Source organism: Porites lutea, chromosome 7, assembly GCF_958299795.1.
Source record: "Porites lutea chromosome 7, jaPorLute2.1, whole genome shotgun sequence".
NCBI lineage: Eukaryota > Metazoa > Cnidaria > Anthozoa > Scleractinia > Poritidae > Porites > Porites lutea.
In genome coordinates, this window is record NC_133207.1 from 20,043,931 (window position 1) to 20,064,764 (window position 20,834).

The 20,834-nt window shown below is 38.1% G+C and overlaps 4 protein-coding genes across 7 annotated transcripts; 3 read left to right on the forward strand and 1 right to left on the reverse strand.

Annotated features, from left to right (window-relative positions):
* The first annotated feature begins 21 nt into the window (after positions 1-21).
* LOC140942683 (GTP cyclohydrolase 1 feedback regulatory protein-like) lies at positions 22-2,981 on the forward strand. Of its 3 annotated transcripts, none has more exons than XM_073391638.1 (5): positions 22-159; positions 287-381; positions 1,088-1,246; positions 2,627-2,667; positions 2,785-2,981. In XM_073391638.1, the coding sequence occupies exons 1-4, from the start codon at positions 124-126 to the stop codon at positions 2,628-2,630; spliced, it is 294 nt and encodes a 97-aa protein (XP_073247739.1). In that variant the 5' UTR covers positions 22-123; the 3' UTR covers positions 2,631-2,667; positions 2,785-2,981. The 3 variants fall into 3 exon arrangements, with proteins under 3 accessions (XP_073247739.1, XP_073247740.1, XP_073247741.1); XM_073391639.1 differs by having other exon boundaries at positions 2,627-2,663; XM_073391640.1 differs by lacking the exon at positions 2,627-2,667.
* Positions 2,982-4,669: 1,688 nt separating this feature from the next.
* On the reverse strand, positions 4,670-10,754 carry LOC140942682 (dnaJ homolog subfamily C member 17-like). 2 transcript variants are annotated; one of them, XM_073391636.1, is made up of 8 exons: positions 10,670-10,754; positions 9,951-10,167; positions 9,360-9,436; positions 8,158-8,289; positions 7,663-7,740; positions 6,634-6,714; positions 5,518-5,667; positions 4,671-4,849 (listed from the first exon to the last, which is right to left on the reverse strand). In XM_073391636.1, exons 1-8 carry the CDS (start codon positions 10,730-10,732, stop codon positions 4,715-4,717), a joined length of 933 nt encoding a protein of 310 aa, XP_073247737.1. In that variant the 5' UTR covers positions 10,733-10,754; the 3' UTR covers positions 4,671-4,714. The 2 variants fall into 2 exon arrangements, with proteins under 2 accessions (XP_073247738.1, XP_073247737.1); XM_073391637.1 differs by lacking the exon at positions 7,663-7,740 and having other exon boundaries at positions 4,670-4,849.
* Positions 10,755-10,873: 119 nt separating this feature from the next.
* LOC140943163 (glucose-6-phosphatase 2-like) lies at positions 10,874-13,070 on the forward strand. Its single transcript, XM_073392224.1, has 3 exons — positions 10,874-11,097; positions 11,615-11,715; positions 12,265-13,070. Exons 1-3 carry the CDS (start codon positions 10,880-10,882, stop codon positions 13,008-13,010), a joined length of 1,065 nt encoding a protein of 354 aa, XP_073248325.1. The 5' UTR covers positions 10,874-10,879; the 3' UTR covers positions 13,011-13,070.
* A 1,089-nt stretch (positions 13,071-14,159) lies between these two features.
* LOC140943156 (disks large homolog 4-like) lies at positions 14,160-19,778 on the forward strand. Its single transcript, XM_073392215.1, has 5 exons — positions 14,160-14,227; positions 14,307-14,409; positions 15,317-15,453; positions 16,447-16,560; positions 16,913-19,778. The coding sequence occupies exons 1-5, from the start codon at positions 14,222-14,224 to the stop codon at positions 17,126-17,128; spliced, it is 576 nt and encodes a 191-aa protein (XP_073248316.1). The 5' UTR covers positions 14,160-14,221; the 3' UTR covers positions 17,129-19,778.
* Positions 19,779-20,834: the final 1,056 nt, after the last annotated feature.

Below are 20,834 nucleotides of genomic sequence, written 5' to 3' on the forward strand. Positions count from 1 at the left end.
TTGAAAACCGCTGGAATCGGAGGAAATCACGGGCGCATTAGAATAATTTTACTTCTCTTCTGCTCTGAGTTTGTTTTTGATCGGGAACTTCATTTCGAAAACAAGCTATAAACGGCGATCAACATGCCGTACGTCTTAATTAGTGCGCAAATTAGGCTGGTAAGAACTTCCTTGGTGAACAAAATAGCCAGTGATTCGGCACTCAAATCACTAGAGTTAATCATGCTTTTTTAATTTTATTTTTGACGTAGTCACGTTCACTGGTTATATTTGTGTTGCCATTCAGGCCATTGGACCAACAATGTGTGGTGACGAATGGGCAGATCCAGAAGTGATGAAGTATTTGAATGCAGAGCTAATACACACTTTTGGGAATAATTTGTAAGTTTACAACCCTATGCGGCACGGGTGGGGGGAGGGCGTTAGAAATTTTTCGGTTAGGATGTGCAGTTGTCGTGGTTCAGGTGAATTTTGCAATCCCTGGACTGAACCCCAAATTGCTCCCCATCCTAGAGCCGCTTTTTTATAGAAACTTCCGAGGTTGACGCTTTCTTTGCTATTATTTTTTAGTTGTGTGTAATTTTGCCAATTTCATATTTTTGAGTGTGGACAAAACAATAATCTTGTTTTCTGCAGAGTTTGTATCCAAACTAGCCTGCAGAACAGGTGTTGTTATTGTTATTATTATTATTATTATTATTATTATTATTATTATTATTGGGGGGGGGGGGGTCAGGCAAACAAAGGCAAGTGCCAAGCAAGTGAGGAGCACTAGTCATGTGTGACAGGAGAAGTTGCAGAAAAACTGTAGACCCGCCTTCCCCTGTTGTGTGTGTCTGGCACTCCTTGCTCGTTTCACACCTGATTTTGTTCCTCTTAAAACCCAAAAAGAAAATTCCATGTTCTACAGGCTACATGGAAACAAGAGTTTAGTTCACAGCACATGGAAACACTTTGTTCATTTGAACCAGCATGGTGGTTGAGACATCAACTGAAAACCAGCAATATTTGCTCAGCTATTTGCTTGGCCTCACTTTTCCTTGTGCTCTACATACCAAGGGTAAATAAAGATTTTATTCTTTTGTAGCAAAGAGTACATATGTTCAGACCCCCCTCGAGTTGTGCTTGACAAGATGGAAAAGATAGGTTATAAAGTCATTGCCAGCACTGGTGTTGGGCAGACAATTATCTGGACACTCTTCAAACCAGATGGAGATGCTCAAAATGGTGAAACTGCATCTGACAGGTAAACAATATGGCTGCAGAGCTGTAACTCCAATTGTGAATCAATACCATTGACTGCCGCTTATAAGCCCTGAGATAGCTTATACATCTTCATAAGGGGTTTTAGAAGGGCTCTAATAAAGGGGCGTATATCTGGGGGGGGGGGGGGGGGGGTAATGTAACCTGAATAGAAAATGCAATTTCAGATATAAGCATTAAATACATTTTGCATTTTAGTGGTTTTTGATTAACCCATTCGCCCCTGAACCGCCCGTAACCGCCCGTGCGGATCCAGGTCCTTTCTACCCATTGTGACGTCATCAGTTTTAACGTTCAAGGACAACTTTCTTCACTAACTTGTGCAGAGTGAAGAGATCTTTCAAACCATACCAGAATGAGCACAATTCAGTCAAGGACACCGGAGAAACAAGCAAAAAACCACGTGACATTGACCTGAAAATCTCCATGAAAATCTTGTCCCATTACCCACCTACCTTTCCTTTCGCCTAATCCTAAGATCCTAAAAGCTTTCCTAAAAACTCTTCCCACCAAAATCAAGCCTACTAAATGCCCAGCAAGAGAAAAAAAAAATGAGGCAAGAAAAGCAAAAAAAGAAGGGAGGAGAGAAAGCGAAAAGTAAAAGTCAAGACTGCTGTGTCACTTTTAAACCCAAAAACTATGTCGAAATTTTGCTTTCTGCGCATGCCCGAACTTCGCAAGCTGATATTTTGCATCTGGATCGGAAGACCGCGAAGTGTTCGACCTGTAAACCAGTTTGTGGTAAGTTTTAGCTCTTTATAGCACGACAGTGACCAGAAAACCACTCGACTAGCGTCAAAACGCGTTTTTCGGCAAAATCTCTAGGAGCGAATGGGTTAAACTTCAAAATGTCATAATAAATCAAATTCATCAGAATACAACCTAGACTAGAGGGGGCCCTCATATCTGGTGGAGTTTTATAGCAGAGCTCCATGCACTTGCGAAGTGGAGCCAAATTACTACATTGCTTAGAAAAATTGGTAATCTATCCATCCAAGAAATTTTGGTTATGATGTCAGCATATAACCTTCCATCCTTACAGATGCTGGGGGAGGGGGAAGGGAGTCTGACATCAGCCCGACTGGAGGTAGCCTCCCACGCAGGCTTTTTTAGGGGAGCTCGAGGATGAGCTCCCCTAAAAACGTCTGCGTGGGAGGCTAGACTGGAGGAGGATATGTCGTGTTTTCTTGGGGGGAAAACGTGCTTTTGGGCAACCTGCATTTTTCTATCTCCCCTAAAGTTAACTGATTTGTCCAGACTACACGTTTATTGTTTGATTTAAATTATGAATTTGGTAGCAGGAGCTTTGCTTTTACCCCTGGCTAAATCTATATATTAATTGGATGCATTTTTTTGTTTACAGGTAATGGGGCCTATAACTTGTGGGACTTATATAAGTGGCAGGTTACAGTATTTTCTTTTGTTGCCTACATTGTGTGATCTGCACATGTATAAGAAAATAATGTTTTGTTACTTAACTATAAAAGTGACTTAATCACTGTTTTCTTCCTTTATCTGCAGATAAACAGAAGAATATGAGCAGATCAAGTGAATGGAACAAGAAAATAATAATTATTATATTTTTATAATAGTGACTTGTAACAGTATTTAAATGAATGACCTCAAAATAGTATTTATTACCACTTAAGCAAGGGAGGTCAAAGTCCATTCTAACTTATCTGCAGTATTGCTGGTTGTTAAAAAAATAAAGAAAGAAAAGGAAAAAGGACTTGTTGCCATTCACTTTGCTTACACTTGGCCATGTCACAAAAAAACACACGAGTTTAAAGTTAATACCATTATTATCAGCACTTCCATGACACCAAGACTTTTGTCATGATGATCGCTTTTACTGCCAATAGATCATTAAATCACTTCATACTGCAGCTGTACTGTACCTAAACCAAAACAACAGCTCTGATCATCACCATTGTTACAGCTTGAAAAAAGAGGCGACATTTCATCATGCCAACATTGGTTTCCCTGCGAAATGACATCTGATGAACTACTCAAGAAATTCCATACTGATGACATGTCACTCTGAGACCCAGATCCTGGTAGCGCTTCTGATTAGGGTTGACTATTGGGTAAATTTAAATTATTGCATTATTTTGTCTCGCAATAGGTCACATGGATATTGTGATAGTATTGGTATAGTGGAGGTACTACCCAGATTGTGTAATCTGGATTTCAAGTGACAGGGATCATCGAATGGGGGCAAAAATCAAAACCAAAAAAACTCCCTAGGGCTTCAAACAAAACCCCCAAAAAATCCTTCAAACCCCCAAAAATCGGCCGAATTTCTGAGCCATAAAAATTTATTGACGGAATTACGCCACCGAGACATGTAGTAACTTTCACAAATCTTTAGATTGCTTTGAATACCCAAAAAAATATTGCCAAAATTTTTCAACCCAAAAATATCCTGAAATTGAAAATTTCAAACCCACAAAAATCCTTTGATTATTCCTGTCACTTGAAATCCAGAAGCATTGTGGCATGACCAGTCAGAAGCACTACCCAGATGTGGGTAGTGACAGGTCATCAGTATGGAATTTCTGCGCTCATTTCTTAGATGTCATTTCAATGAGAAACCAGTAGTGGCATTGCAGTGTCATCTCTTTTCTCAGGCTGCCATTGTTACCATCACTAATATCACCATCCAACAGCGTTGCCTTCATTGCCATCATCATCATCATCATCATCATCACATCACCATTATAGCACCATCTCCAGCCACATCACGACACCACCATCATCATCATCTTGCCATCATTGGTGCCAATATCACCACCATTACCATTATACCATACACAGCTACAATAAAAAATGATCAACTTCGTTCCCTTTGTCTTGGCCAAAAGCCCAACCATCACCACACCAACAACAGCAAAGCCATTATTATCATGATTATAAATAATATTACCCATCCCTGTCCCCTCCAACAACACCATTACATGGAAAAATATTGCATTTTGACTGTCTTAGTTTCATCTTCATTAATTGAGTCACTTTTCTTCTGCACCACTGTCACTGTCATTATCACTGCTGCCCCAATCACCTTCTTCCCATGACTCCCATCATCATCACATACACAGCCCCCTTTAACCTTCCTCATCCCCCATGACATGCTCGTCCATCTCAAGGTTTACATCCTCTGGACCAATGATGATTTTATTGTCTGGGAAACTCATATGATGCAAAAACCATGATTGAACTGCTGTAACAATCCTGAGACTAACATTCCAGCATGTTAGCCAATCAGTTCTTCAGTCCTGCTTCTTCCTGGCTCAGCTACGTCAGCTGGCACACTTCACGAACAGCAAGGACGGCTGGTGACTGTCAGTGGACCATTATCAGATGTTACCAAAGCAATCTGTCTACAAACAGTGAAACTTTTCAGCTGTGGGACTAACAGATTTTTCTCCATGGCTTAACACCTTCTGGAGTTTTATGATTCATCTTCTTCCTGCATTTCTTTTATCAGTCTTTTTCTTTCCTCAAACTGTCGAAGTTTCATCAGCACAATACTTTCATAATCTTTGTCTGATATGGTGCTCTCTGATGGACAGGGTGGCTCATTAAGCTGAAAAGTATGTGCAAAGTGCTGGTCAGTGACAGTTCAAAGAATAAGGGAAATAAAATCCCTATTAATTAAATATGCGTGTATTTTGTGAACAAGAAAAGTAGCCTGTTGCTTTCAGTTGGTAGTTATCTCAACTCTTGTCCACCTTCTGTAGAGGTGAGTGTCTGGGACAAAGGCCTTAGCTATGTGTAGGTTGGCATTACCCTGGCCTGCTAGCAGGAGGTTTCCTTCCAGCCTTCAACTACCATAAAGTTCCAAAAGTGACAAAAAAACCCTTGTTACTTTCAGATTTAGCAGTCTTCTTCTATCACTACTTTTAGAGGGTCATTACCTTCAGGTGGTCACTACTTTCAGATAGCTAAAACATGTACTGTACATGGGCCATACGAAGCTAAGGTAATAATATGGTGACAAATGTGACAACATCCCAACTTTTTATTTGGAGAGTTCTATTTCAGGTTACTGATCTTTACATAAAAATTTGAAAGAGTTGTTTGATTATGGTATTCACCGACGAAAGGATGACATTTTGAAAAAAAGATGTACCTTACAATGTACCTTAAAAAGTTACAAAAAGAACTGTTTTCCATAAACATGATTTTAAATCATACTATTACCTAACAGTTTACAGGGATTATAATTTCACTGACATTAATGTTACACTGTACCTTAGATTCAACCATGGCTTCTTTTGCAGAATTTGATGCTTCAGGGACAGTTTCAGAGTTTGCTTTGTCAGTTGCTGATGTTGGCACCTCCAACCATGAGATTTTCAGAGGGTTGTCAGAGGTGCCTTGCTCATTCTCCAATGCAACTTTCTGCAACAGATATATCCATGTTATTGACTGTCTCATGCTACAACACAGGGGTGGATCTGGGGGGGCCACCACCCCCTCTTATTTTTAGATTAAAAAAAAGTCCAGAAGGGCCGGAAAAATTATTTTTGAGACTGTCCCCCTGCTTATCTCAGGGTCTGGATGACCCCCCCCCCCCCCCCCCACCCCGTATCTGAAGGCCTGGATCCACCACTGCAACATATACACCTACACGTCATTGAAATTATGTTGTCATAAAAAAAAACAACAACAACAACAAAGAAAGAAGCAAAATAGGAATTAATTTGCCATGCATATTACTTGATATTGTAATTTTTGATAACCTGTGACAATAAACTATTGCAGTTTATAATACTCCAAATTTATTTGAGTTGAGAGATGAGAAATTGTAGATGTTTTCTGCTTCATTTTTTCTTCAGACCAGATCTGTGAATGTGGTGTGACTGCCTAATTTATTTTTATCCAGCTTTCTTCAATTCCCTCTCTCTCTCTCTCTTTTTCTTGTTTTCCAATGACAATGTTTTTGCAATTAGGTGTAAATGGCAGATGTCAAAATCATGTCTGTTTTTTTTTTCTGAGCATTAATTTTTTGTGCTTTCCTAGTAAAGTTTGGATTGCGTCCTTTTCTTTATCCATTTAGCCTGGAACCCAACTCCATAGTAAGGGAAAAAGATGTGCAAAGCGAGCTGAGTGGTAGTCTAGGTAGGGAAAGGATGGCAGATAGAGCCTTGACTCTGCAGCCCGGCCATCCCCCTTTGCAGTCCATCACTTGGCTCGTTTTGCTCACTGATCAATATTTGTTTTTTGCTGTTTCACAAAGTTTTTTTTGCATTTTTTACCCCTTGCGAGCCTGGTCCTAGTATAGGGACTTGTATATTTTCGTAAAGAATAGGTTGGAGGTTCAACTCCAGGGGAGACTATTGCTATAAAAGAATTGTATCAACTTACTGCACTGGACAATGACTTGAATTCCACAATTGCACTTCCTTTCTTTTTAGATGAGACAATCACATAACTTACTTCACCATACTATAAAGTTAACAGAAAGCAAACATGATTGTATTATTACATAAAAAAGTAATGTACATCTACTAGTTAGTTAACAATTAATTTTTGTGGTATAAGCTTTGAAGAGCTACACTGTAGATGAATGTAAATATTGTATCAATGGTGAACATTATAGTGTTGGAGAAAAATGGGAAACCATAGAGAGAAAAATAATAAATTAATAATTATTATTAATTTATGGTTAATGGAGGAGGTTGAGCATGATAGCAAGAATTATTAAGGCCGGGGGTATAATAGATTTTTCTAATAATAATAATTATAATAAAAATTAAAGTGCCAAAAATAAATGTTTCTATTAGAGGTCAAACGCCTGATCAGATCAGCACCGAGATCAAATTCTTTGAACTGTACTTCTTGCAATTCTGTATTAGGTGGTCACCCTGTATTAAGCGGACACTTAGCCATTTCCCGAGGGTCACCGCTTAATACAGGTTCAACCCTACATGTAGTGCCTGGCAGAATTGTTAGCCAGTCAAAATTAAGATAGTAATGGTGCATAGTAATAAACAATTATTGGATGAGGCTTTTGTGATATCCGCAATAATCAAGGTCGAAGTAAGCTTATCAGCAGATCGGAAGGCCAAGGCTGATAACACCTACCGAGACCTTGATTATTCCGGATATCACAAAAACTGAATCTAATAATTGTTTTATTATACATTGTTTTGAAATAATTAAGGACAAATACACCATCGCACAGAACCTTGCTCTTGGAAATCATGCATTGCGTGTGCAACCTACAGATTATCAGTTATCTGCTAGCAGATAACTAACTAATCTGTAGAGTGCACTGATTTCCAAAATTAACTGTAGGATCTTAGCTAATAAGAAGATAGATAGAGTGTACAAAGCACAATAACAAAAATTATCAGTTATTTCAATTATCAGGTAGTATTATATGACTGGCACCTTTTCAAACAATGACTGGAGAAGCTCTTGTGAGTATCCTCCGTTTAGAAGATCAGATTTCTTGCTTTTCCACCTCACCTAACAATAAGTCAATATTTATCGTCAGTGCTCACATTATTTGATAATTATTATTCGCACCATTTTAATTAACTATACTTAATGTTATCATTTTCTATAATGGTCATATAAAAACAGTAATTCTGATCTTCTTAGTACTGTAAGTACACGTACATTGTTGATTCAAATTAATACAATACACATTTTTTCATAGTAATAATTATCATAATAAACATTGAATCATTCTTTCCAAATCAAGAATTTTGTCTGCTTTGACAAAATGACAAAAAATTTCATATTCAAAATGAAGACTGTCGGATAAACTGTCTGAACAGTATTTTTATTTTGCTATTTTTTAAATATCAAATCAGACAAAATAACAAAATTGAAATGTAGTTACTACTAGGAACATGTAAGATGAACATGAGGGTCACATACCTTCAATTTTGGGGCAACATCTTGATTGGAGGTCTTGTCTAAACTACCTTCCTTCTCTTTGTTTAACTGTTGTTTAAGAAGTTCTTGCTGTTCTTGTAGAAACTTTGATCCCTCCTCTCTGAGCCTCTCAATCTAATGCAAATCAATAACATGAGTTGATTGACATTCCATATGTACACAGTTCTGTCAACTCTCCCAGATAATCCAGGAGACTTCAGATTTTGGACCATATCTCCCAGTCTCCAGATTATGGTATGAAATTTCCCGGATAATCATCGAAGTTTACCATTTTTTGTAGACTCAACATTCCGACTATAAAATTTCAAATATTTTGCATTATGTGTGCTAAAATAATGTTATCATCGAACGTTTCCTCATAAACTCTGGTATACTATTGTGATATAATAATAATGTGATTGGTGGTAAGTAAACCAATCAGGTCAAATGTTACAGTGCCAACAACATCTTTTTCACACATTTTGTGACAGTCATTGCAAATTCGGGACAATCAGAGTCAACAAGTATTTTTGGAAGAGATGACGCCATGTCCCGTGCGCTATGACATCATCTATCATCCCCTCCCTACCAATTGTCAATATTTCAAGACATAGGGGGGTTGACAGCCCCAGTACAGTACAAATGACATATAAGCAACAAAAAAACATTCAGACATGTTGATACACTGTAGGTTGTAATCACTGAAAAAAAAATAGGGGCATATGCCTGTTGTGCAAACGTGATTACCCCATTTACTTGTCATATTAAATGCATAAAAAAAATTGAACCAAGAGCAAAATAAATTGAATCACAACACACTAATAAAACTGTACAAGTGTGAGTTGCAGTATTACAGATGTAGGAACGTAATATTTTTATGTGTCTCAAAAAGGATGAAATTAACTTGGGGTTAAATTTTACCTTAGGTAGATTCTCTGTTTCCTAATGGTTGATCCTATGTTTAGCAGACAAAGGAAACTGAGAATCCAACTAGGTTTAAATATTTTAACGTGAATTAATATTTACTATGACCTATAATAACATTAAACAGTGACATTTGTCATGGCCATGCCATTTAAAGTCTAAGTGGAATTCCAGGCCTCTTTTTTATACTTAGCAAGTTCATTAGAAGCATAATTTCAGTGGAGAAGAGAAGTGTGTTATGGTTGCAGCACTATGCATGTATATCATATTATTCAGCTCACCTCAGCCTGTAAATTTTTGGCAGCCATTTCATCATTTTCTTTATTAACTCTTGCAGCATCCTCTCTTTGTTCTAGATCTACAAAACACAAAACATTAAGTTTGTAAGAATGGCGTAGAAAACAAACGTTTTAAAAAATTAAAATAAAACTCTGGTTCATTGCAAGGGTGGAGAGGCATGGGGGTGTCTGGATTCCAATATATCCAGTATGTGCCTAGTCTGAAATTCAAATATAGGCGTTTCACATTTTGAGGAGTAGGCCATGTCTCTGTCTAGATTTAACCCAACTTTATGTTGCCTTTTCACCTAGTCCTATGTTGCTGTTTCAAGACCATGTCACTTGTCAGAATTTTTTCCTAACAGGGCCTCATTTATCTATTCATTCATTTACGCTGGTCTAATGCAAAAGATGTAATACTTTGTTTGAACTTCTTTCTCTTAGCACCGGCCTAGCACCTCATATATCTATTCATTCATTTATGCTGGTCTTATGCAAAAGATGTAATACCCTGTTTTAACTTCTTTCTCTTAGCACCTAGGCCTCACTTATCTATTCATTCATTAGGCTGGTCTAATACAAAAGGTGTAATACCCTGCTTGAACTTCTTTCTCTTAGCATCTAGCGCCTGTGTGCGTAATCTTGCTCGTTCTTTCGCCTTGAGAACAGCATCATAAGCAGCCTTAGCTTTTAGATCAGTGAGCACCTCCAAAGCCTTGGACAGTTCATGAAACAGTTCAACTGCTGCTGGATCATCTGGATTCTTATCCGGATGGCATTTTAGAGCCTTTTTGCGATAAGCTTTCGTGATCTGTACAAAAATACAAAAAAAAGTGAAATGAAGTGCAATAAATCCATTTTAGCGCCTTTTTCCGATAAGCTTTAATTCTGTGATCTGTACAAAAACAAAGGTAAAAAGAAATGAACTCTTAAAACGTAATTAAATTCGAGCTTATGGAAAGTTTATTTCCACAATTTTATACATTGGCCTGGTCAATCATGGGAGCCAGGAAGTTGACAGTCAGAAATTTTAATAAAGACAGAGAAAAGGATTATTTAGTTTATTGTGTCTTAGTAAATTAGGTATTTTCGCGGATGCCTCAGTGGACACAATCGTCCCTTAGACTTAAACATGTCCATGGTAAATGCTTGTTTAAAAACATTAGAGTTGCGCTACGTTCATGGAACGCTTACCTAAAATTGTAATAGGCTCAGATTGATCAACAGGGACCGAAATTTGCCCTACCTCGCATCAAAAATGTATCTCTGCACTTAAAAAGACCCACAAAGGAATCATAACTAGCCAAACATACCTCCTTTTCGCTGCTGTCTCGCGACACACCAAGAATTTCATAGTAGGTAAGTTTGTCTGCCATGTTGAATATTCTTTATTTACATTTCGTGTACCGTTATATGAAGAATCCAAAATTACTTCCAATGGTCCTTCCGCTGACAATTTCTAGTACTCAGTTCACCCAGTTCGTACCCAGTACTTTATCGTGAGTGATTTGGTCAAAAACAAAATGGAGATTGTTCTCGACGAAGGGGTCCGATTTATTTTGACATTGCAGAAGTCTTGGGATGGATGGGAAAAAGAGATGCTTTTCCTTTCAAAAGTTGGAGACCCTAGGAATTCCTTCCTGATCTATTTTCCTCTTGCGTACCATTTCAATCACAATTTAGGGGTTAGCGTTTTGTGGACAACAATCATCTCGGAGTGGCTGAATCTTATTTTGAAATGGTAAGATTATGGACACATTGGTGTTTTGCTCTTTTAAATCTACAGGTTGTTAAGAATTTCCAGTAAATTCATTAAAATCTTCCGGGTAAACATGACTGAAACATTTTAGGTTTAACTACGTCAATAAGCCAGTAGGCCTTTTGCATTAGTTGATCACGTGATCAACTTTCGTTAAACACGAAAAAAGTTCGCTTTTGAAAAATTTTGTTAGCACGAGCTGAAAGAGCATATTAAACTTAGGTTACCTGCAAATTTTCAGCTCGTACTAACAAAATTTGTCGACAGGGATCTGTTTTTGTGTTTACCGAAAGTTGATCACATGATCAACTAACCTAAAAGGCCTATTATGAGTAATCTAGCCTTTTAATGAAAGCTAGGCTCCTGGTTTCTTTGGTTTTATGAAATTTTTGTCAAAATGAGGTCACCTCCAGCTGTGTTTCCACTCAGGGCAAGAATGCTCAGTACACAACTGTAAAATAGCCTGTTACCTGAATAGTGCATGTGCCTTGTATTACAGGGTATTAAGAGGAGATAGGCCATATTGGTGGGTGTATGAGTCTGCTAAGTGGCAAAATGTGACCATTCAACAGTATGAACTGACTTGTGAGACTGGACCAGGTAAAGAATAAATTAACAAGAACTGAAACTAATTTGCATGCGTTCATGTTGTTCTCAACCATTATCTTCTTGTCTTGTGACTTAAGATGAACAAGTGATCTTATTACATGACTTGCCGAGCAAGAAAATCAGCTTGTCTTGGAAGACCGAACCATTACAACCATTTATTCCGAGAAAATTTTTGCTGTGAGGTCCAGACATCTGTCCTCTTCACATGTCAGAAGGGACATCCTCTCAATAGTTGTGTATGCATTCAAAATAATGATCCTCTCCGCAGACCATCTGAAAAAAACATGTCATAATAGTAAATAATAATATTTTTGGTTGATTAGCCTTTGATTAAGTGATCTTTTTGCCTGAACAAAAATGAATTCAAATGTACCCTGTGCTAGGTTTAAGAATCCCAGTTGCTGCTGAATGTTTGTTAATCTTCAGCTTTATGTAACATAACAGAGAATGTAATATCTAGTCCTAGTTTTGTTTCCCTGCGGGCATATATCATTATTTGATAATAATATTACCAGTAATTTCCTATTTTTTTTTTTTCAGGATCCCCATCAGGCCATTCCATGATCACATCTGCTGTTCTCTGTTTGTTAGTTTCCTGGCTATTAAATTCACTAAGAGAAAACCTTTTATGCAACATGAGTATTTTAGGCAGATTGATTGTTACGCTGTCATTGTGGGCTGTCTTAATGATAGTTCTTATATTTGTCTCAGTGTCTAGAGTCTTCATAGCCACTCACTTTCCTCATCAAGTCATAATGGGCACAGTAATTGGACTTATTGTTGCCTTAGTAGTGAAGAATTATAAGACAGTTCTTATAAACATGTCTGGTTCAGTGAGATATTGTGCCCTTTGTTCGTTGACACTAGTTATAACAACCTTGGCATCTTATCTCTTTCTCTCATTTCTTGTCTACGACCCATCCATTTCAGTCACTAAAGCTCAGAAATGGTGCATAAAGCCATCTTACATCCACCTGGATACAACTCCATTCTATGCCATGGTTCGTGATTCAGGAGCGACTTTGGGATTAGGAATTTCTGTAGGAATTGTATCGTCAGCTGTAAGGGGAGGGAATTGGAGAGGTTTACGTGTAGGTGTTGGTCAATTATCGCTTCTTTCAGCAAGCCTCAAAGTCATGCTATCAATTTTGCTATTACAGCTATTAGAGGTCATATCTTTGCCAAAATCAAGTGCTTTGCTATTTTATGTGGCTGGCTATGTTCGATGTGCATTCATTCCCATCATTGTCATTCTTATTGTCCCAATAATTGCAGTGTGGCAGTGAAGTAATGTAATGATAATTTATATTTTTGAAATAATGGAACGTTAAGTAATAAAATTTTATGAATTTGAAGAATTAAGTAGTATTTTTTTTTATGATTTTCCTTTATTTCAGTATTCACTCTTGTCCCTTAACCCATTCCTTCTTTGCACATTGGATTCTTCCTAAGAGTCAAGCCAGCTACCTTCTTGGCCTGGGGGCTGGGAGAGGTGACTCCCAAATGGATGGAGTAAGGAATGAGAAAATTAGATTAGACACCGATTTGGGTGGGGTTCAGGCTTTATTTTAGCTCTAACAGAGTCATAAAAAAACTCCATAATAGCAAGATGTTGACATTGAATGCTGTCTTTGACATGTCAAGGAATAAGTGCGTTTGGTTTGTTTTACATAGATATTATACTCAAAACCTTAAGGGTACAGGAGCTGATTACCCATACAGTGCCGTAGCCAGACCAAACGGCCAACCGAGGCAGGCGGGAGTTGCTAGGGGGGTTCGGGGGCATGCCCCCCCCCCCCCCCCAAGAAATTTTGAACTTTAGTCTCTCGGAAATGCGATTTGCAGCATTTTCTGGGCCTTTCGGTAACTTTTTTTCGAGTTAATTTAAGTGGAATTTAAAAAGCAATAATCAGAAACAAGCTACATAATCTGGGTGACCGTTAACCTCGCCAATGGTTTTGATCAGTATTTGTTCAAAAAAAATTTGAGTTAACGTACGTAGCCCCTTGAGATCGATGATATGGTAATTTTTTCATAGTATATTGACTGAATTACTGAATTCTTTGTAATATCATGATGCGTTAAAAATATCCGATGATCGCTTATGTAAAATAAAAATGATCGGCGAAATTCGTCAAAATTTTACCGAGGCGAGTGCCTCGGTTGGCCTCATACTAGCTACGGCGCTGCCATACCCCTCCTGAGGGTAAAAATATTGCCTTTCTGTCCCATCTAAGCGAGACTAAAAATTAATGTGCAATTTGCACTCTCTTCCCCTAAGCAAGACGACAAACACACTGCCATCTCCTCCAGGCTTCTGGATAGCCTAAAACTAGTACTTAACGATCGCCCACCCAAAACGTCCGTATTATTGAGTGACATTGTGTGCGTGACATCGTGCTTGCGCGGGAGGCTTGGATCGGAATGCTGTAATTTCGATCCAGTGCCTCGAGACGCCTTGAATGGTGTGTCGGTGCTCGTGAAATACACGCAAGCGATGGATGTAAGTAGCCCAAAAGCTTTCTTCATATCCATAGAAACCCTGCTCGAGAATTCACTGCTGTTTGTTTATACTGACACAGGGCCACACGGGTGATAATGAGCGTAAAAAACTGTGGGATGAATTAAGTAGAGGCATAGAACATTCGCGTTTGGTGGTTGTACATTTGACGAAAGGCAACGAAGGTGAGCTTGGACACGTTTTAAAGCTTTCGTTCCCTGACTGTTAGTAATTAACTCTGATGAGTTTGGCAAAGAGAACTAAAATCCATCTATTATCCAGATCGTAGTCTCTTTTCCATTCATTCGCGAGGGTAGCGCTTTGTTTTACACATGTGCGTGTTTTTGCGGTTTCAGAGAATGAAGTTCTATTTATAGAACTTATCTCTCATTAGAAGGCAAAAGCTTTGCATTGAAATGAACAGGTCAGCTTGCGATGATCTGATCTGACTGTCAGCGATATATATTCTGCGTAAATTAAGGTTTCGATTTGATAATATTGGTGAATAGACTATTAAGTCTTTTTGTTTAGAGTCTCAAAATGACTACACTTTTAATCCACTTAGATAATAATATTTTGCAATCCAAACAATCAGCATTTTTTACTAAAATTTATTGCGGAAGCTTTTAAATCATGCATTTGTAAACAGAAATGAAAAATGATTTGTAAGTTAGGAATAGCTAATATATCATTGTCACGACTCATTCCAAACCTCAGTCAAAATCATTAAAAACTCATTAAATCATTTTTGTGGTGAAAATTGTTGGGCTCTTAATTTTTAACTGTTTGCTGCCATTTGAATTTTGTGGCAAGTACATAGCCTGAGTTTCAGCCATCTTTGCGAGTCGCAAACTCTCTTGGGAGTTTGGGACTCATTAAGAGTAGAAAGGTGGTGCCATAGACCTTTGCCGCATTCTCGTAAACAAAGGCACCATCTCAAGACTTGGGTTGACAGATTATGGTGGTTTGTAGTTTAGTACCCAGGTGTTGACCTTGTTTCATTGTGTTTGCTCGGTGGAGCAGAATGTGTGATCAACTAACAGTAAACCATAAAATGGCAAAAAGCAATAACTTGTTGTGTTTCATTGTCAGGCTTCGGTTTTAACATTCGTGGTGGAGTGGATCACCCTCACGTTGGCTCAGACCCAGGTATTTTCATAACCACAGTCAAGGCTGACAGTGTAGCAGGCCGAGATGGGAGACTGGATCCTGGTGACAGGATATTGGCAGTAAGCAACAATTTTTTTATACTTTTAAATCAGTTGTAGTTATAGGTACCATAAATGATCTAATGGATGCCCACTCTCAAATAAATGCCTCTTGTATGTTTAATCCCTCCTGTACAATCTTAGGTTTATATTGGACACCCCGAGCTCTGATAAATGCCCCCTCAGGGTGCAAAGAAAGTCAGTTTTACAGCTTGCCATTTAGGCAAGCTGTAGCTAGCATGTACTAGCCTAAGGGGCATTTTAACTGTCCCAAAAAATCTTTTTGACAAGCAGGATCAATTACAATAATTTAATTTAAATTCCCCAATAAAACTTTACTTACCCATTGGGCAAGTTAAGAACAAAATCTACTAACCCAAGCAAAATCCACTAGCCCTGGACTATCAGACACTACTTTCTTTGCATGCTGCCCTGTCTAATAGACACCCCCTATGGCAATTACTCCAAAATACTAGGAGTTAGCAAAAAGGAGCAAAATCATTCAATTTATTCAGTTTTTTGACTGATTAACAAGGGGTCGCATAATTATTATATCTTGTTCAATGTCAAGTTCAGAGTAAGGAAAGGCCAACGATGACAACACAATAACACTGAATGATGATTGTGACATTTTGAGATTTGAAAGAGCGATATGGATCTCTAGACATCCTAGAGATAGATAGATAGACTGGATATTCCTCTATTTTTAAGCTGTCTTGATATTTTGGCCGAAAGCATATAAGTTTTGTTGAGCTTCTAACAGTTACGAGAATAAATGTCTCGCTCTATTAAATTCTCCCTATCTATTAAACGCCCCCTTTTGGACCCCTAAAATTGAAAAAAAATGCCCCAGCGTCTATTAGATTAGCTATTATTCAGCCATCTTGACGCAACAAGGGGGCAATTCAACAATGCTAAACAGATTGACCATCCACCACAAACAGTGAATGTAAGTGGACAAAGCAGGCTGGGCTAATGTGGCCTTTTATAAAAAAATTTTTTGCTCTTTCACAGCTAAACGATGTTAGACTGGATTATGTGACGCATGATGTGGCTGTCAATGAATTTCGCAAAGCAGATGAAACTGTCTCCTTACTGGTGGAAAAGAATGCTGAGGCTGTACTACTGGTCAGTAAAGAAATCATGTAGTAGTTTTAAGTTTTTTTGGCCTTTTTTTGTTTTGTTTTGTTTGTGTTTGTGTTTGTCTTTTTCACTTCTATATGCATATATTTCTAAAAGAATGTGTGCATCAAACTTCAGTTTAAAAGGTAATATAAGGGCCTCTTTACATGGAGGTGGAGTCTTCAGGCATTTGAGGTAACCTGCTCTAGTGGGGTACAGGTGTACATATGTAAAAAAGTAATCTAATCAATTTTTCTACCCTACTAACTCGAAATCCATGGGATAGTTAGTCTTTGAGGTATTTCCAATCAACGTAAATAAATTTCTAAATTGGACAAATTGGTTCTTTACTCCACAGTCACCACGAAGCTCAGGACTTGACTCACCAGATGTATCCTGGGAAGATGGGCCCATTAGGCTTAATCCTGTGAATGAAGAATCAGCTAAAAATGAACTCTTTGGTCTTTTAAGACGGTTTTATGAATCAGAACTAGGAGCTTTATCAATTGGGTTAGCTATTGGTGGTCTAGCTGTGTTCGTTGCCCTTAGAATATATAAAGCCAGTAAATTGTGACCGTAATGACTAGTCAAAGGCTGTGCTTTAGCAGAGCCCGGTGGCCCATGGCGCCTAACTTTTGTTCTCGGGCGACTAGAAAATCTTTGCTTTTTCATAGAAATCATATGCTGGGCACACTGGATTTCACAAGATCAGAGCACTGGGCTCCCTTTAATTTTTCTTAGAGCACAGCCCTGTAGACTGTCTGTACAAATATTATGCAAGGCCAGAAAGACAGGGCAAAGTCGAGGTTGTTATAAAAATCATACAGTTGAACCTCTCCACAACAGCCACCAAAGGTCAATGTATGGATTATTTGTTCACCAAGACAGAAGAAATGGTCATTGTAGGGAGGAGGAGGATGTGGAGAGATACCTGTTAGTGGAGGTTCAACTGTATTTCTTAGTTTACACCAACTTGTGATAGATATATTTAGGAGAGAGAAAACTTTTTATTGACATGCATTACCATCTCAGGCAGTTCAAATCAGGTTTGTGTAAGACTGAGGCTATAAGTGAAGGAGTGTGTGGATTAAGTTAGTGATTCCTCTTCCTACTAGGTTTAACTACTCCCTTTGATTTTTAAGGTCATACAGACCCTGTTAATACGGACACTGAGGGGGCCATATAAAGTGTCTGTATTAAGGGGGTTGAATTAATTTAGAGAGAAAAATGAAAGATTTATAACACGACATCTCGGGCCTCATCACTCCCTTATTAAGTAAGATGTGAATAATATTACAATCGCACAAATGCAAGAAAATGGATAATCGAGTCATTAACAGTCTGAAACGTTGTGTTATAAATCTTTCATTTTTCTTCTTGGTTGCTTGTTTTAACAAAACTCTGCTTATAAAATTATTATTATTATTATTATTATTATTATTATTATTATTATTATTATTATTATTATCTTTATTAGAATGGGGTATGGTTTTCCAGGAACTGATCAATTGGTTGAAGATTTTAGTCTAGACTAGAGGAACCTGAAATTTACACTTGAGAATAAAAATTGAAACCCACAGATTAAATTTTGCCTGCAATAACTTTGATAGCGAAGAAAGCATTGACTTTAGTAGTTTCAGGAAACCAGCGACTCTTGGATAGGGATGGAGTTTAGAAGTTAGTTTAAGCTAGTATAGGATGGCAAAATTCAGCTATTAGGTCTGCTATAGGCTAAGGGTTCTAAGGTCCCAGCAGCACATCCCCACCCAAAAATTCCTCATTATCCATCAGCTCATAGGTAGTAACTAGAAGAAAACCCTTTCCTGGCCATCATCATCATCAGTCCCTTTTATTTCTGATGGAACATAGGTCCTCCACTAATGCTCACCATCTGGCTCTATTTTGAGTAGTGATGTTTACTGTGTACTTCACACCACATAAGTCCTCTCGGCTCAAATCATAGCATCCTTGTACATCTGCAAGTGTGTTGGGGTCTCCCCTGTCGGTTCCATTCAAGAGCTCTCTTGGCCACATGCTTGTCAAGTTTCTTGGCCAACAAGTACAAAAAAAATCGCCAACAAGTTTTCTCTTTGCCGAACTGTAAACTTTATGGTAGACTTGAGACTACATGTAAGACTGTTTATTGAAAGAACGTGTGAGTGTTATTGTTATTTTATTTTAAGTTTCTGTTGTACTTCACCATTTTATCCGAAGAGTTGAGTGCAGTGGTATGTTGTGGAGTTCTAACATTTGAGTCTGTGTTCCCAAACCTTATCAGCAGGCTGATTGTAGCATTCAAATTCATGAAACTTCTGTTGGATTTGGATTTGGATTTTCTTAAGGTGCTGGGAGAAAACGGTTCAACTTAGAGTAGATTTTTTTCCGTGCGTCAAAACTTGTTCTTTTCTCATTCTCTTGTAAGGAACTGTATTTTTAATTCAAATTTTGTTTTAGAATTTACTCCCAAATCCATGATTCCCTGTTGGTATAAACACTTCACCAGAAAGCACCATCCTAGTTCTGATTTTTTGTAAATAACGTGACACCTAGATATTGTTTCATGCACAATGCAGGGGCACCCATTACGACTGTTCTCTCTAAAATATCTCTTCGGAGAAGCAAATATTGCCTTGCATTTTCTATTACTTAAGGACGGCTAAAAATTTCTAGATGACTGTTCCATTCGTGTACAATTTTCGAAGGTTATGTAGTAAGTTAATTTTTTACATTTCACTGCCAAGGTTAGGCTGTTTTTCGTAAAAAAGGAAACCTAAAGGAATAAGAAAAATTCTTTCTTTAGTAATACGTTAAATTGCTGTTTGTAATTTCGAAAAGACTCGAGTTCCCCTGGATGACCGAACAGGTACAATTTTTGTAGCACTCCTTAGAATGCATTTCTAGAGATGTAAATTAAGTACCTAGCCTAAAAAGTGTTTTTAATGTATTTAGGAAGAAATTGTAGTTGGGTGCCCCTGACAATGTTTGATAGCCTGCAAATACAGCCATCTCCCCTTTTTTTCCTCGCCCTTAAGACATTTCGCAGGAGAGATGTTTGCGCCTCAACCACAGAAATTCCACACTGAACGGTGAAACGTGCCTAGCGGTGAGGAGAGATGGCTGTATTCGCAGACTAAATGTTCAATATTTGTAAAACAGACAACAGATTCCATAGAATTTAAGAACATTCATAATATTTTGAGAATAAAGAGGCAGACACTTATCATTGTCTTGTGTTCTTAATTTTTCCTTCACAGAAACTAAACTATATGAACATCGATTCGTCTTTTCCCTCTTACAGCAGTTGGATGATCTCTTTTAATTATTTTTTTTCTTCAGGCGCGGATCCACACCGCGTTTCCACCGTTTTACGGAAATCGGCCAGACTTTTCGTAATAGTTAAATTTTAAATCAATTAAAAAAATTCTCCAAGTTGCAAGGCTTCATTCAAGGTGAATTATCCTGTCTGAAGGCTTGAAACCCAGGAAAGGGGAATTAGGGAGTTAAAATCTGAAAAAATTTCCCGGGGGAGCATGACCCCGGACCCCCCTAGAAGCTTGCGCCCTCGGCGCTCGTTTAGAAAATCGCTCAGTATTTATCCTAGATCCGCGCCTGTTCTTTGCTTATTTTGTGGTGAGACGGGGACGTTTTCTTTCCTGGAAAAAAAAATGATAATGTTTATTTCAACCAAGAGAGGAAAATGGAACAGGGAGGCATTCTTCGGGCGCTTGCCGCGATATGTAAATTTAGGTAAAGTTATTTTCAGAGGTTGTAATTAAGTGACGTCAGCACATTTGTACCGATTGTTTAAAACGTCATCAAGTCCACGCACGACTGCCTCAAAGCAAACAATGAAGAATATTGTAATTTTGAATGTTGAATTCTCTCTTGACAAAACTGATTAAAAGTTTGTGGACCTCTCGGGAAATCAACTTCCGATTAATTTCAAGACTTGGTCTAAAAATACGTTTGGTGAAATTCACATGACCCAAGGGCTAGACTGGGCGCATCCTTCTCTGTCACATCATTCTCTCTTGTTAAAGAATGCATGACATAACTTCAAGGTTTAAGTTGTAAGCTGGGGCTAAAGCCAAATTTACGCCAGTAACCTTTTCCTATGAAACGCTCATCGTTGATAACGAACTTGCTCTCTCATCGATGGGAAAACTCGACAGGTAGAGCATTTTTGCCATTTCCATTTTTTTAAAAAGCCATTTTCAATTTTTCCGACTTATAGATCCTTATACAGAAAAAAGCAAAACGGTCCACGAAAATCTTTCTCA

What these genes read in the sequence shown, in the direction of transcription:
- LOC140943163 (XM_073392224.1), top strand. Translation starts at nt 10,880, where the DNA reads ATGGAGATTGTTCTCGACGAAGGGGTCCGATTTATTTTGACATTGCAG. An exon ending in CTGAATCTTATTTTGAAATG is followed by an intron (nt 11,098 to 11,614) that starts GTAAGATTATGG and finishes CTTGTATTACAG; the next exon opens with GGTATTAAGAGGAGATAGGC. An exon ending in GACTTGTGAGACTGGACCAG is followed by an intron (nt 11,716 to 12,264) that starts GTAAAGAATAAA and finishes TTTTTTTTTCAG; the next exon opens with GATCCCCATCAGGCCATTCC.
- LOC140942682 (XM_073391636.1), bottom strand. Translation starts at nt 10,732, where the DNA reads ATGGCAGACAAACTTACCTACTATGAAATTCTTGGTGTGTCGCGAGAC. An exon ending in GAGACAGCAGCGAAAAGGAG is followed by an intron (nt 10,168 to 10,669) that starts GTATGTTTGGCT and finishes ATTTTTGTACAG; the next exon opens with ATCACGAAAGCTTATCGCAA. An exon ending in CCAAAAATTTACAGGCTGAG is followed by an intron (nt 8,290 to 9,359) that starts GTGAGCTGAATA and finishes GATTTGCATTAG; the next exon opens with ATTGAGAGGCTCAGAGAGGA.
- LOC140943156 (XM_073392215.1), top strand. An exon ending in CTGGTGACAGGATATTGGCA is followed by an intron (nt 15,454 to 16,446) that starts GTAAGCAACAAT and finishes GCTCTTTCACAG; the next exon opens with CTAAACGATGTTAGACTGGA. An exon ending in ATGCTGAGGCTGTACTACTG is followed by an intron (nt 16,561 to 16,912) that starts GTCAGTAAAGAA and finishes TTTACTCCACAG; the next exon opens with TCACCACGAAGCTCAGGACT.
- LOC140942683 (XM_073391638.1), top strand. Translation starts at nt 124, where the DNA reads ATGCCGTACGTCTTAATTAGTGCGCAAATTAGGCTG. An exon ending in TTAGTGCGCAAATTAGGCTG is followed by an intron (nt 160 to 286) that starts GTAAGAACTTCC and finishes GTTGCCATTCAG; the next exon opens with GCCATTGGACCAACAATGTG. An exon ending in CACACTTTTGGGAATAATTT is followed by an intron (nt 382 to 1,087) that starts GTAAGTTTACAA and finishes ATTCTTTTGTAG; the next exon opens with CAAAGAGTACATATGTTCAG.